General features: G+C 41.9%; 2 protein-coding genes across 7 annotated transcripts in view; both read right to left on the bottom strand.

Annotated features, from left to right (window-relative positions):
• The window catches only part of LOC124014524 (ankyrin repeat and KH domain-containing protein 1-like), a 47,670-nt gene extending 46,591 nt beyond the window's left edge, over positions 1-1,079 (bottom strand). For 4 of the 6 annotated variants that reach the window (XM_046329629.1, XM_046329655.1, XM_046329637.1 and 1 more), the window contains exon 1: positions 627-1,079. In XM_046329629.1, the coding sequence (XP_046185585.1) occupies positions 627-902 (276 nt within the window). In that variant the 5' untranslated portion in view covers positions 903-1,079. The remainder of the gene's footprint in view (positions 1-626) is intronic. The other 2 variants (XM_046329664.1, XM_046329673.1) reach the window with 1 other exon arrangement.
• A 5,026-nt stretch (positions 1,080-6,105) lies between these two features.
• On the bottom strand, positions 6,106-13,724 carry zgc:110540 (deoxynucleoside kinase). The gene is made up of 7 exons (XM_046329617.1): positions 13,451-13,724; positions 11,849-11,964; positions 11,526-11,719; positions 11,253-11,400; positions 10,896-11,011; positions 7,704-7,803; positions 6,106-7,593 (listed from the first exon to the last, which is right to left on the bottom strand). Exons 1-7 carry the CDS (start codon positions 13,542-13,544, stop codon positions 7,567-7,569), a joined length of 795 nt encoding a protein of 264 aa, XP_046185573.1. The 5' UTR covers positions 13,545-13,724; the 3' UTR covers positions 6,106-7,566.
• Positions 13,725-15,612: the final 1,888 nt, after the last annotated feature.

Here is a 15,612-nt window from a genome sequence, read left to right as displayed (position 1 = left end):
AATAAAGAAATTCATAAACTGCATGTCAAGTTAAAGAGGACTTGTAACCAATTAGCTTGCTATTCAAAGTTGAGGGCGAGTGTGTCTAGCTCGCCAGCTGGCTAGTTAAGCAACGTTAGTGCCAAATAAGACAACTGGGGTGACAATTAATAAGTTAATACATGATTGAATGCCAGTTACCATATCTGACACCATTAACATGCGTCGTCACCTTGTTACCTGTTCAAGACACCTGACCAGTTTGTCCTATGAAAACAGGCTAACAAAAACGTGTGGTTAACATTAAACTACCTAGCTAAATTTCACAAGCAAGCTAACTTTAGCAGTTGATGGCGCCGTGGGTTTCCACTACGTCGGGCCTAAATCTAAGCCCTCCGCCAACAACAAATAAATACTGCTCATAATATGACAAATAGCAGAACATGTTACTAGCTTGTTAGCCACAAGACTCTGCAAAACTATCCGCCCCCCCCCCAAAAAAATGCAAGACATCTGACTGATATTTTAGTTGATATAAGAAAGTAAATGAGGGTTCAATGATATCGTCGAAAGAGACGGGATTTTAAGGCAACGTTAACTGCCGTGAATCTTGTCCAGTTTCCCTGGGTTAGTTATGAGTTGCTCACCTCAGACACCTCATCATCGTCGCTGGCAGATCCAGGGCCGGAGGAAAGCACTGCGGCCGCTGCGAGCTGGAAATCAAGCCGGTCAGCTGCAGGCCCACCAGCCTCGCCAAACAAGCGGACTTTCTTTCCACCAACACCAATCCCTAAACCCCCGAGTCCGGCTCCTGGTGTGGCTCCAACCCCCATTCCTACGGCAGGGGAGCGCGGAGTCACAGAGTCAATCTCGTCCTCGAAGCCGTCCGTCAGCATTGCCGTCCCGGCTACTGCATCCTGCATACTTTCCTTAGTATTTTGTATTCTAATAGCCGCAATACTGTCTTAAACTTTCTTTGAGGTTGTTAGTAATTATGTTTATACTTCAGTAAAATCCTGAAGCGAGAAGAGCGTCTCTTTCCTTCAAGCCATTAACTTTCTAACAACCTAACGTGCTTCGCTATAGTTCGCTCTTAGCCCGCCTCTATTCAGAATCCATGCGCATAATTGGTTAGGAAAATACAATACCAACATATTTATGCTGCAGTTGGCTAGAATAGATGCTTATCAGTGGAAAGCACGCGACGTCAAGGTCGGTTTACGAGAACAAATTGAAACGAAATATTTGGAAGATGATTGGACACTTGCACGTCTGTCACAAAAAGTGGCACCTCCGTGATACGCCTACCCTTGCAAATAGTAATAATGTATTGCCGCTTTATCAAATTTAGAAATCCTTAATTGATACAATACGACACCCCGCTTCCGTTTTGGTACAAAGCTGAGGGATCAAATCGAATTGCAATTATCACATACGCGTGTTTAGCAGATATTGCGGGTGTAGCGAGAAAAGCTTGTGTTTCTAGCTCCGACAGTGCAGTAATATCGTAACAGTTTCACAACATAGAACCAAAATACACGTAAATCTAATTAAGGGGTGGGCCTGGATAAATGTAACCACTTTCACACTCATAGACAGGTATGGATGTAAAGACCGACCATCCATGAAATCAAAATAGTTTATACCATGTTGAGTCCATAGTGTTTTTAAATTGTTTAAACATTGGGAGTAAAACAAGCTTATATGTTGGGTTATGATGGGGTATGACATCTGAACTAAGCTAATCAGGAATTTTTAAATAATATTTTTTAAATATCAATGGGGTATATATCATTAATTTATAAGTCCAACAACATATTTAGCAACTTAGGATTCGGGCTAAATCTTTGCCAAGATTTTTCAGGGGTACATAAACAATGCAATAGTAAAGAGGCCACTTCTTTCCATTTTCATGTCAGTCTCTGTCCATAAATATACAAATGTCACCTGTATTTCAACTCAATCTCTCAGAACCATGCCACTTTTATTAGACCATTAAAACCCTTTCCAAAAGCCACTGATGAGGTTGGCATAGGCCTGCTCGCTGAAGTGTTTTAGGGAGCGTTTGACAGTTATGAGGGGTGGTCATTTGACCGCAGACCCATTACGGACGAGGCAATGAGGAATTGATCGCTGAGATCTTGATTGAAAACTGCAGAGGTGTATTTAGGGGTGGCAGGGTAGCCTAGTGGTTAGAGCTCTGGAGTTAGTTAGGATAACATCTATGAGGGTCCCTGTGTTTACAGATTTGGAGTTGTACCTGGTTGGTTCATTGATAATTTGTGTGAGATTGAGGGCATCAAGCGTGGATTGTAAAATGGCTGGGGTGTTAAGCATGTCCCAGTTTAGGAGTATTAATACACACTTGTACATGTGTGAAATAGGACAAATATAAGCAGGCAGTGATTGCGGTCATCCTGGTTGAAGTGAGCAGAGGTGTATTTGGAGGGCAGGTTGGTCAGGATGATATCTATCTATAAGGGTGCCCGTGTTTATGGATTTGGGGTTGTTCCTGGTAGGTTCATTGATAATTTGTGTGAGATTGAGGGCATCTAGCTTAGATTGTAGGATGGCCAGGGTGTTGAACATGTCCCAGTTTAGGTCACCTAACAGTACGAACTCTGAAGATAGATGGGGGGGCAATCAATTCATAGACCCCCTCAGCTGGGGGCTGAGGGGGTCTATAACAAGCAGCAATGGAGAGACTTGTTTCTGGAAAGGTTGATTTTTAAAAGTAGAAGCCCGAATCGTTTGGGCACAGACCTGGATAGCATGACAGAACTGTAGATTGCAACTCCACCCCCTTTGGCAGTTCTATCTTATCAGAAAATGTTGTAGTTGGGGGTGGAAATGTCAGGATTTTTGGTGGCCTTCCTAACCCAGGATTCAGATATGACTAGGACATCAGGGTTGGCGCAGTGAATAAAACAAACTTAGGGAGGAGGCTTCTGATGTTAACATGCATGAAACCAATGCTTTTACGGTTACAGAAGTCAACAAATGAGAGCGCCTGGAGAATGGGAGTGGTGCTGGGGGCTGCAGGGCCTGGATTAACCTCTACATCACCAGAGGAACAGAGAAGTAGGATAAGGGTATGGCTAAAGGTTATAAGAACTGGTCGTCTAGTGTGTTCCAAAAAACAAGTAAAAGGAGCAGATTTCTGGGTGTGGAAGAATAGATTCAAGGCATAGTGTACAGACAAGGGTATGGTAGTATGTGAGTACAGTAGAGGTAAACCTAGGCATTGAGTGAGGTTTTGTTTCTAGAGGCACCAGTTAAGCCAGGTGAGGTCACCACATGTGTGGAGGGTGGGACAAATGGGCTAAGGCATATTGGGCTGGGGACTCTACAGTGAAATAAGACAATAATCACTATTCAAAACAGCAATAGACAAGTCATATTGACATTAGGGAGAGGCATGTGTAGCCGAGTGATCATAGGGTCCAATGAGTAGCAATAGGTGAGTCAGGGAGCCGATTCGGTAGTCGATACTACGTTAGGTAAGCTAAAGACCAGAGAGATTCAGACAGCTAGTGGGCTGGGGCTAGCAGATGGGCCTTTGGCGACGTCGCAACGGAAAAGCCTGTTGAAACCACCTCTGACGAATTACGTCAGCAGACCAGTCGTGATGGATCGGCGGGGCTCCATGTCGGCAGCAAAGGGTCCAGGCAAATTGGCAAAGCCCAAGAATTGGCTGGTGGACCTCTTCGGCTAGCTGGGAGATGAGCCTATTTCAAGGCCAGCTCAAGGCTAACTGGTGCTTGCTTTGGGACAGAGACATTATCCAAGAGTAGCCACTCGGATTGCAGCTAGCTAGCTGCGATGATCCGGTGTAAAGGTTCAGAGCTTGCGTTAGGAATCCGGAGATATGATAGACAAAAAGCAGTCCTATATGCTGTGGGTTGATATCGCGCTGTGCAGACTGGCAGGTATTAACCGAACTGAGGCTGGCAGGCATCCAAGATAACAGTGAAGACCGCTATCAGTGGCTAACTGACTACTGGCTAGCTTCTGATGGGGGGGGGGGGGGTTCCTGTTCTAAAGTATAAAAATAGCAGATCCGTACCACATTGGGTGAGGCGGGTTGCAGGAAAGGATATTCAGGCCGTAGATGGAAAGTGAGATTAAAAATATACAAATAAATTACATTTACACGGGACAGGACACCGACTGCTACGCCATCTTGGATATAAGCAGTCTTCCCTCCCCTCTTGGACATAAATTATATACTCACTGATACTTGAAGAATATAACTTAGAAATGCCGAGTTTAGCGTACTGTACCACATCAGAAGCCAAAATATAAACTTTTTAAACTCCAATGTCTGTAATCATATTAAATAAACAAACACCTTACAGCCTCAAAACTATAATTTCGCTCTCTTTGGTGGTCAGTCCATGCATCCATAGCACTGTCTACAAATTTTAGAGTGGTTACACTTGTGACAGAGGTGCGAAGAATCCACTGTTGGTTCAACTGCAGATTGCCCCGTAAATGAAGCCAATAGTGATTTAGCATGCACAGCATTATCGGTGTTAGATGGCCACTATAGTATTGAATATCCTCAGTCAAGCCAACTGAAAGCAAAACACCAGTCAGTCCCATGGTTTCTACAACAAACAGTTTTTTCAAAATCATACCTGAGGCTAAATGACCAGTCATACAGTGCCTTGCGAAAGTATTCGGCCCCCTTGAACTTTGCGACATTTCGCCACATTTCAGGCTTCAAACATAAAGATATAAAACTGTATTTTTTTGTGAAGAATCAACAACAAGTGGGACACAAACATGAAGTGGAACGACATTTATTGGATATTTCAAACTTTTTTAACAAATCAAAAACTGAAAAATTGGGCGTGCAAAATTATTCAGCCCCTTTACTTTCAGTGCAGCAAACTCTCTCCAGAAGTTCAGTGAGGATCTCTGAATGATCCAATGTTGACCTAAATGACTAATGATGATAAATACAATCCACCTGTGTGTAATCAAGTCTCCGTATAAATGCACCTGCACTGTGATAGTCTCAGAGGTCCGTTAAAAGCGCAGAGAGCATCATGAAGAACAAGGAACACACCAGGCAGGTCCGAGATACTGTTGTGAAGAAGTTTAAAGCCGGATTTGGATACAAAAAGATTTCCCAAGCTTTAAACATCCCAAGGAGCACTGTGCAAGCGATAATATTGAAATGGAAGGAGTATCAGACCACTGCAAATCTACCAAGACCTGGCCGTCCCTCTAAACTTTCAGCTCATACAAGGAGAAGACTGATCAGAGATGCAGCCAAGAGGCCCATGATCACTCTGGATGAACTACAGAGATCTACAGCTGAGGTGGGAGACTCTGTCCATGGGACAACAATCAGTCGTATATTGCACAAATCTGGCCTTTATGGAAGAGTGGCAAGAAGAAAGCCATTTCTTAAAGCCACCTGGGAGACACACCAAACATGTGGAAGAAGGTGCTCTGGTCAGATGAAACCAAAATTGAACTTTTTGGCAACAATGCAAAACGTTATGTTTGACGTAAAAGCAACACAGCTCATCACCCTGAACACACCATGGTGGCAGCATCATGGTTTGGGCCTGCTTTTCTTCAGCAGGGACAGGGAAGATGGTGAAAATTGATGGGAAGATGGATGGAGCCAAATACAGGACCATTCTGGAAGAAAACCTGATGGAGTCTGCAAAAGACCTGAGACTGGGACGGAGATTGTCTTCCAACAAGACAATGATCCAAAACATAAAGCAAAATCTACAATGGAATGGTTCAAAAATAAACATATCCAGGTGTTAGAATGGCCAAGTCAAAGTCCAGACCTGAATCCAATCGAGAATCTGTGGAAAGAACTGAAAACTGCTGTTCACAAATGCTCTCCATCCAACCTCACTGAGCTCGAGCTGTTTTGCAAGGAGGAATGGGAAAAACTGATAGAGACATACCCCAAGCGACTTACAGCTGTAATCGCAGCAAAAGGTGGCGCTACAAAGTATTAACTTAAGGGGGCTGAATAATTTTGCACGCCCAATTTCAGTTGATTTGTTAAAAAGTTTGAAATATCCAATAAATGTCGTTCCACTTCATCATTGTTTCCCACTTGTTTATTCTTCACAAAAAAATAGTTTTATCTTTGTTTGAAGCCTGAAATGTGGCAAAAGGTCGCAAAGTTCAAGGGGGCCGAATACTTTCGCAAGGCACTATATTTATATATATACATATATACACACACACATTTAATGACGACAATGGTCACTATATATACACCAATGAATATAACATTCACCATTCTTGACCATTTATTTCAGAAACAAATAATGTAACTCCCATCAAACAACAAATTGTACGTGGTATATTTCATCAAAGCATATTACACAAAACAAAAAACCCTTTTGACAGCCACCTGCCACAGATATACTACACATCATGTGGCCGGGTAAGAAAGAGCCATTTAATCTAAAATTGTAACACGTACAACACTTGTGAAGTGAAACTTCGGTGATTCAATCAGACTAAAAACAGCCATAAGAGGACCTTACACCTAATGAACAATGGTGGTGGTCCCAAAACTTTCTGAATCAAGAATTCAGTCAGTGTAACATCCTGCAGAAACTCCCGGTTCCAGTTTCCCAAATACAGATTGAGCCTAGTTCTGGACTTTAAAAAAAGTATTCTCAATTGAGAATCTCCATCTCAAGGACTAGGCTTAATCTGTGCTTTTATGTAGTCACAATATAAATACAAAAGAAATAAAGTAAATTAACTGACATTAAAACATTTTAAAAAATAAAGCACACAGCACCTTTCACACATTACATTTAAAATTGATAAAGTTCCACCTAAATCTGGCAACCCTAAAATCAAACATTTTCAAGTATACCGACTGTTGTGAGCAGGCAAATACATTTTATTTTCCAAATGCCTGTTAATCTCTAGTCTGAATGACACAAGAAGACCAGTGAGCTGGTGTAGTTGGTAAGGCAGGTGTCCAACCACCTAGTCCTACTGTTGTATGCAAGCTTTGTTCTACCGCAGCACTAATACACCTGTTCAACTTATCTTCAGCCTCCAGACCAGGGATGGGGAAACAGGCGGCCCCTTTAATATGCCGGCGGATCAAATGTTATTTTTAGTAACTCAGTCGGAGTTTCAATTTACTGTTGAGAGTTAGAATAGCATATACCAGAGCAAATTCTAAATTGTGTTGTGCAGCAGTTTGTCTTACTGTATTGTCAGTAACTGAATCAGTCAATAAGCCAATGTCAGCTAACAGTTTTAAGATTAGACTAATTTACCACCAGCCAGCTATCTAATCATGGTTAAATTACTAACAAGGGGACCCCCCCCCCCAACTGATTTTGTAAGTCACTCAAAGGTCATTAAAAACAAAACACATTTTTCTCCACCCAATGGGAAAATGAGAATTGCATAAAGTTAGAAAATTACCAAATCTTCTCTGCCAGTATTATCTAAGGCATGGAGGACCAGTGTAATCTTGGAGGCATGGAAGTTGAAATGAACTGTCAGGAATTATGCAGTCTGTAGCACAAGACCAGTGAGCTGGTGCAGTCTAACATTGGTATCCTTTCTAGCTCACAGCATGCTGAGGAATTCTCTGACCTGTGTGGAAACCGGGGATGAAAAAAAAACAACCATGTAAGCCATAACAAATTCTGATTTGAGGTGAACTAAACAATCTCTTGATGACACAAGTGCAAACCAACACTAACCTTGTCCAGCACAGCTTCCTGCTTAATTCGATCATTCTTGAAGTCGTCATTAACATCCAGGACCAGGATAGGGATATCTTTCAGGTACTCAAAATCAAGTCTAGAAGTAGGAAACAATATCACACAGATAACATTCCCAAATTCCTAGTAAATGAATTTGACAAAATAAACCACTCGAATAAACCACCCTTTGACAAAATAAACCACTCGAATAAACCACCCTTTGACAAAATAAACCACTCGAATAAACCACCCTTTGACAAAATAAACCACTCGAATAAACCACCCTTTGACAAAATAAACCACTCGAATAAACCACCCTTTGACAAAATAAACCACGAATAAACCACCCTTTGACAAAATAAACCACTCGAATAAACCACCCTTTGACAAAATAAACCACTCGAATAAACCACCCTTTGACAAAATAAACCACTCGAATAAACCACCCTTTGACAAAATAAACCACTCGATCTATGCTGTCAAAATGGGACGAAAGACGCCATGATAGTCTAACACTTAATTACCAGCCCAGAAAAACAACAAGTGGCATATTGGCTAAAACACAACATGTAAAGTTTTAGTCCAATGTTTCATGAGCTGAAATAAGATCCTAGAAATGTTCCATAAGCACAAAAAGCTTAATGATCTCAAATTAGTTCACATCCCTGTTATTGAGCATTTCTCCTTTCCCAAGATGATCCATCCACCTGACAGGTGTGGCATATCAAGAAGCTGATTAAAGAGCATGATGATTACACAGGTCCACCTTGTGCTGGGGGCAATAAAAGGCCACTAAAAATGTGTAGTTGTGTCACAACACAATGCCACGGATGTATTTAAATTTTAATTTTTTTAATTTTACCTTTATTTAACCAGGCAAGTCAGTTAAGAACATATTCTTATTTTCAATGACGGCCTGGGAACAGTGGGTTAACTGCCTGTTCAGGGGCAGAACGACAGATTTGTACTTTGTCAGCTTGGGGGTTTGAACTCACAACCTTCCGGTTAATAGTCCAACGCTCTAACCACTAGGCTACGCTGTCGCCCCGTATGAAGTTGAGGGAGGGTGCAAATGGCATGCTGACTGCAGGAATGTCCAGCAAAGCACTGAATGTTAATTTCCTTAGCATCAACTAGTTTTAGAGAATTCGGCAGCATGTCCAACCGGCCTCACATCCGCAGACCACGTGTATGGCGTCACGTGGGAGAGCAGTATGCTGATTTCAACGTTGTGAACAGAGTGCCCAATGGTGGCGGTGGGGTTACGGTATGGGGCAGGCATAAACGACGGACAACGAACACAATTGCATTTTATTAATGGCAATGTGAATGCACAGAGGCACCGTGAGGAGATCCTCAAGGCCCACTGTGGTGCCATTCATCCGACGACATCACGTTATGTTTCTGCATGATAATGCACGGCCCGATGTCGCAAAGATCTGGACACAATTCACAGAAGCTGAAAATGTCCCAGTTCTTCCATGGCCTGCATACTCACCAGACATGTCACCCATTGACCGTGTTTACGATGCTCTGGACCGGCGTGTATGACAGCGTGTTCCAGTTCCTGCCAATATCCAGCAACGTCGCACAGTCATTGAAGAGGAGTGGGACAACATCAAATCAAAGTTGAGGGTCGGAGCCGGTGTAGTACGATTCAATCTTAGCCTTGTATTGGCGCTTTGATCGTTCGGAGGGCATAGCAGGATTTCTTATAAGCTTCCAGGTTAGAGTCCCACACCTTGAAAGCGGCAGCTCTACCCTTTAGCTCAGTGCGAATGTAGCCTGTAATCCATGGCTTCTGGTTGGGGTATGTACGTACATCCCACAATAAACAGCCTGATCAACTCGAAGCAAAGGAGATGTGTCGCACTGCATGAAGCAAATGGTGGTCACACCAGATCCTGACTGGTTTTCTGATCTACACACCTACCTTTTTTTCAAGGCATCTGTGGCCAAACAGATACATATCTGTGACCAAGGCATGTGAAATCTATATCATTACAAAAAATATTCAGACCCCTTCCCCACATTTTGTTACAGCATTTTTCTAAAATTGTATATATATATTTTTTTGCCTCAATCTAAAAACACTCCATTTTTTGGCAGATTAATTATGAAGTTTGGGACCACCAAGACTCTGCCTAGAGCTGGCCACCCAGCCAAACTGAGCAACCAGGGGAGAAGGGCCTTGATCAGGGAGGTGACCAAGAACGCAATGGTCAATATGACAAAGCTCCCAAAGTCCTCTGTGAAGATGGGAGAACCTTCCAGAAGGACAACCATCTCTGCAGCACTCCACCTATCAGGCCTTTATGGTAGAGTGGCCAGACGGAAGCCACTCCTCAGTAAAAGGAAACAAGATTCTCTGGTCTGATGAAACCAAGATTCAACTCTTTGGCCTGAATGCAAAGCGTCACGTCTGGAGGAAACCTGTCACCATCCCTACGGTGAAGCATGGTGGTGGCAGCATCATGCTGTGGGGATGTTTTTCAGTTGCAGGGACTGGGAGACGAGTCAGGATTGAGGGAAGGATGAACAGCGCAAAGTACAGAGAGATCCTTGAAGAAGTCCTGAGCGCTCTGAAGCAGGTTCTCAGACTAGGTTGAAGGTTCACCTTCCAACAGGACAATGACCCTAATCACACAGCCAAGACAACGCAGGAGTGGCTTCAGGACAAGTCTCAATGTCCTTGAGGGGCCCAGCCAGAGCCCAGACTTGAACCCGATCTAACATCTCTGGAGAGACCTGAAAATAGCTGTGTAGTGACGCTCCCCATCCAACCTGACAGAGCTTGAGAGGATCTGCAGAGAAGAATGGGAGAAACTCCCCAATAACAGGTGTGGCAATTTTGTAGCATCATTCCCTATAAAACTTGGCTGTAATCGCTGCCAAAGGTGCTTCAACAAAGTATTGAGTAAAGTATCTGAATACTTACGTAAATATGATCAGTATTTTTAATACATTTGCAAATATTTCAAAAAAAATAAATAATAAACTTTGGTCATTATGGGGTTCTGTATGTATGTGTGTGTGTGTATAGATTGATTGAAAAAATACATTTAAAAATCATTTTAGAATAAAGAGGCTGTAACCTAACACAATGTGGAAAAAGAAGTGGTCTGAATTCTTTCTGAATGCGCTGTGTATAATATATATATATATATAAATAAATGGGTGAACACTTACTGAGTACTGCGGTGGTACAACCAGCACTCGTGCTTATAGTGCAGCTGCTCCAGATATTCAATTGGAATTCCTTGTTCCTCCTCCCGTCCTCGGCAGTGCAGCCTCTGCATACATCTCTGAAAAACAGATTTCATTTTTTGGGTTCGTTTCTCTACCAGGCCGAAATATATAGACCATGTAAGCACTTCAGTATAATGTAAAATTGAAAATGAAATCCTCAAAAGATGAAAATTAAATTATTAAGCACCTGGCTGTGTTAACAAAAAAAAAAACACAAAAAAATAGAAAGTCATCTAACCACCAAACTGTCTGGAGTTCAAACACTTGTGAACTGAGGATTTAAAGGCTTTTACTCACCTGTGGGTCAGCCCGAAGGTAGATCATGGCATCCAGCTCGATTTGAGACTCAAACTGAGAGAGCAGCCAACCGTGCCAGTCTTGGTAAATGGCCCATTCAGTCTCATTCATGTCCCCAGACTCAAATAGGTTGGAGGCAAATATATACCTGGCAAAAGAGCCACAATACAAGTCAGACTCAGTGAAATAAAGACAGTCACACCACTACCACAGGTTCTCAGGTCTTATTCTGATTTTCCAACTAAACCAATCAAACACCAGACGGGTACACACCGGTCACTGTAAACAGAGCGCTCAAAGAACTGGACAGGTTTCTCTGCCTGTTGCATCTTTGCAGAAAGGGGCTGCAGCTGAGCGCGCACACGACTCAGACAGGCGTAACTCTGGAATGTGTAGGACCAGCGGCTAGGTTTGTCATACAGCATCTGCAGCAGGTTGCCTCCACTCTTCTGAGATGTGCTGAGCTCCTGGAACAGGGAACACATAATTGTCAAGCGGAGGATCAATTGTCCAACATTGTGACTCACATGAATTTAACATTAAAATGGGATAACATTTTACATAACATTATGTACTGGACATAACATTGTAGTTACCTCATACTCATTGTCAGTGTTTTGAACGTTGCACCACTTCCCAATGGGCTCCGGTATGACCTCCCATTCTTCTGAAGACTTTTCTAAAATGTGCACAAGTGTAGACTTCCCTGCAGCTGCAACACATAGAAACACTTTTCAAGCAGTATCCCAATATAAAGATATTAGGGAAAACAAGACAAACATTTTTTTTTTTTTTAAAGTTAGCTAGTTAACCAGAATCATTTGCACTCTGCTATCAAGACATGCATAGCTAGCTCATGAGAACCCAAAGCCATACATTGGTTTAGGGCAGAATCAATGATTGGTTTAGGGCAGAATCAATGATTGGTTTAGGGCAGAATAAATGATTGGTTTAGGGCAGCAGAATCAATTTAAAAAATGCTAAAGGGCAGAGTACAACAGATACAAAACTTTTAAAACAGGGCAGACGTTTTGAAGTGAGAATCTTGTAAATAAAACGTTGAGTTACAGTAGTCAGACAAATGTGACAATATCTGAGATTCTTCAGGAGACCAGCTGTGTCAAATATAACAGCTAGCAACGACATGCTAAGCTAATCAAAGCAAGCTAGTTAGCGAAGCATTTTGCAACTTCTACTCATGTTGAATTAATATATAAAGCTAGCAAACTAGCTAGCAGTCAAATACACAAGTCAGCAAACATTTGCTTTATTGAAACGTTAAGTTGAATAAGGTACATATAAATGGGGAGGGGGGGGACAATTATGCTGCCCCAGAGGTTCTTAAGTGATCTTAACAAAAATATAAATTTCTGCTCCCAAGGTAGTAAATTCCACTGTTAAATTAAAGTCACATGTGGTCCAACCACTACTACTCGAGAAACATGTAGTTTATTAGGCTACAGATTAAATACATTAACTTCACAGGGTGGAAAAAGTGCAAAAGTGCAAGGTAACAGGTGGGTTTGATATTCTTTTCCAATAAATATCGAGGGTTTTATTCTGGTGACATGATCATGGATACTTGGCTGCCGTTCATCCGGAACCTAAACCCGACCTGGACCCGCGGGTTAGAGCGGGCGCGTACCAAAACTAGGGTGGGCACACTATATAAACACATTTTTCGTAAGCAAACCATAAGTAGATATGAAAATGATATTGAAACACATTTAGTTTGTGTTTAATTAGTCGGTACATGAGAATTTAACTGCACATGGTAATCACTCACAGCCTTTTATGCGCAACAAGTCATTTTGATGGAAGCGTCGTGGGAAAATGCACAGTTTTTTTTTTTGCGGTTGAGAATATTTGCATTAAAATATCTAATTGGGTGGAAACCTAACTAGTGTAGTTATTTTTTCGCCAGCCTATTTAGATAAATTGGCCATTACAACTAGATAACGTTAAGTATTTCGGATTAATAAAATGCTGGCAAAGATTGAGGATATATTGTTTTGGCGCCAATACTTGTTTACAGTGAACATAATGCAATGTACACCTGAGGTTGATTCAGCAGGATGAGTTGAGTAAAATCAGACCAAACATGTTGGAGTTAAACATTCACATTTAGAAATATATCGATAGCTAGCTCTCAGATTGTGTACGTTAAAATGTGTAGCCAGCTGGCTGTGCAAACTCACCAATGTTTCCTTCAATGGATATCTTCTTAGTTCTTTTCTCAAAACTGTTGTCAAAACTTGGACTTGAACATATTCTCTTAGGAGGTGTTGCCATTATAAAGAATGAGATATTGGATAAATTATTTAGCTAGTTATGAACTCAAAACCTAGATATAGCCAAGTTACCGAAGTGAGCCCAAGGGACATACAGGAGCAGAATAGCGCGATAATCAGATCAAATTGAATTCCGCGCCGAGGATATATATGTTACTACTTCCGGGGGTAGCTTCAAGACTACATAACCCACAAGACAACGAACTACAAGTATTATTCAAGCTTCGTGTAGTTTGTACAGTCACAGTCTCCTGGTGCATTAAAGCCGTGAATATTGAATACACAGAAATTCCTCAATGGAAATGCTCTCCATTGAGTCATGGAGATATCTATTCAACCCCGTGCTTCAAAAATCACCTATTTGGTGGGTTTATAGCTGGTTTATAAAAGGCAAGTCTGATATTTTAGTAGAAAGAATCCAAGACCATGACCTTTATGGCTCACCCTGTACCACAATCGCATTACATCAACCAATGGTGGCGTGCCACGTCATCGACTGTGCTGTCGGGCACACCAGATTGCGATAGCATATGATGTGGTAAACTGATATGTAAATAAAGTGAAGATGGCGCAGGAGGGGGTGGCTGCCGTCTTATCAGCTCTTAACCGACCATGCTTTTTTGTTTGTTTTTTTGCGCTGTTCGTAATTTGTTTTGTACATAATGTTGCAGCCACTGTCGCTTATGGCCGAAAAGAGCTTCTGGACATCAGAACTGCAATTACTCACCTCAGATAAGACAAATAAGTTTTCTTCAATGAGTCGGAAGGGAGGGAGATACTACAGACACCCGACCAGGCCCAGATCCCAGTCATTCGCTGGAGAAGGAAACTGAGATTTCGCAGGAAAAAGCTCAGGGTGCCTTGTGAGGATCAGGCGACGAGTGGCTAGTCTGCCTTTGCCTTCTGTCCTGTTAGCTAATGTTCAATCGCTGGAAAATAAATGGGATGAACTGAAAGCACAAATATCCTACCAACGGGACTTTAAAAACTGTAATATCTTATGCTTCACTGAGTTGTGGTTGAACAGCGACATTAAGAACATACAGCTGGCAGGTTAAACACTCTATCGGCAGGATAGAACAGCAGCCTCTGGTAAGACACGAGGCGGGAGCCTATTCATATAAGTAAATAACAGCTGGTGCACGATCTGTAAGGAAGTCTCAAGGTTTTGCTCGCCTGAGGTAGAGTATCTCATGATAAGCTGTAGACCACACTTTCTACCTAGAGAGTTTTCATCTGTATTTTTCGTAGCTGTCTACATACCACCACAGACTGATACTGGCACTAAAATCAAATCAAATCAAATCAAATTTTATTTGTCACATACACATGGTTAGCAGATGTTAATGCGAGTGTAGCGAAATGCTTGTGCTTCTAGTTCCGACAATGCAGTGATAACCAACAAGTAATCTAACTAACAATTCCAAAAAAAAACTACTGTCTTATACACAGTGTAAGGGGATAAGGAACATGTACATAAGGATATATGAATGAGTGATGGTACAGAGCAGCATACAGTAGATGGTATCGAGTACAGTATATACATATGAGATGAGTGTGTAGACAAAGTAAACAAAGTGGCATAGTTAAAGTGGCTAGTGATACATGTGTTACATAAGGATGCAGTCGATGTTGTAGAGTACAGTATATACATATGCATATGAGATGAATAATGTAGGGTAAGTAACATTATATAAGGTAGCATTGTTTAAAGTGGCTAGTGATATATATATATATATATATATATATTTACATCATTTCCATCAATTCCCATTATTAAAATGGCTGGAGTTGGGTCAGTGTCAATGACAGTGTGTTGGCAGCAGCCACTCAATGTTAGTGGTGGCTATTTAACAGTCTGATGGCCTTGAGATAGAAGCTGTTTTTCAGTCTCTCGGTCCCAGCTTTGATGCACCTGTACTGACCTCGCCTTCTGGATGATAGCGGGGTGAACAGGCAGTGGTTCGGGTGGTTGATGTCCTTGATGATCTTTATGGCCTTTCTGTAACAACGGGTGGTGTAGGTGTCCTGGAGGGCAGGTAGTTTGCCCCCGGTGATGTGTTGTGCAG

This window comes from Oncorhynchus gorbuscha, linkage group LG02, assembly GCF_021184085.1.
Source record: "Oncorhynchus gorbuscha isolate QuinsamMale2020 ecotype Even-year linkage group LG02, OgorEven_v1.0, whole genome shotgun sequence".
Lineage (NCBI taxonomy): Eukaryota > Metazoa > Chordata > Actinopteri > Salmoniformes > Salmonidae > Oncorhynchus > Oncorhynchus gorbuscha.
This window is presented reverse-complemented; position numbering and strand designations above follow the sequence as displayed.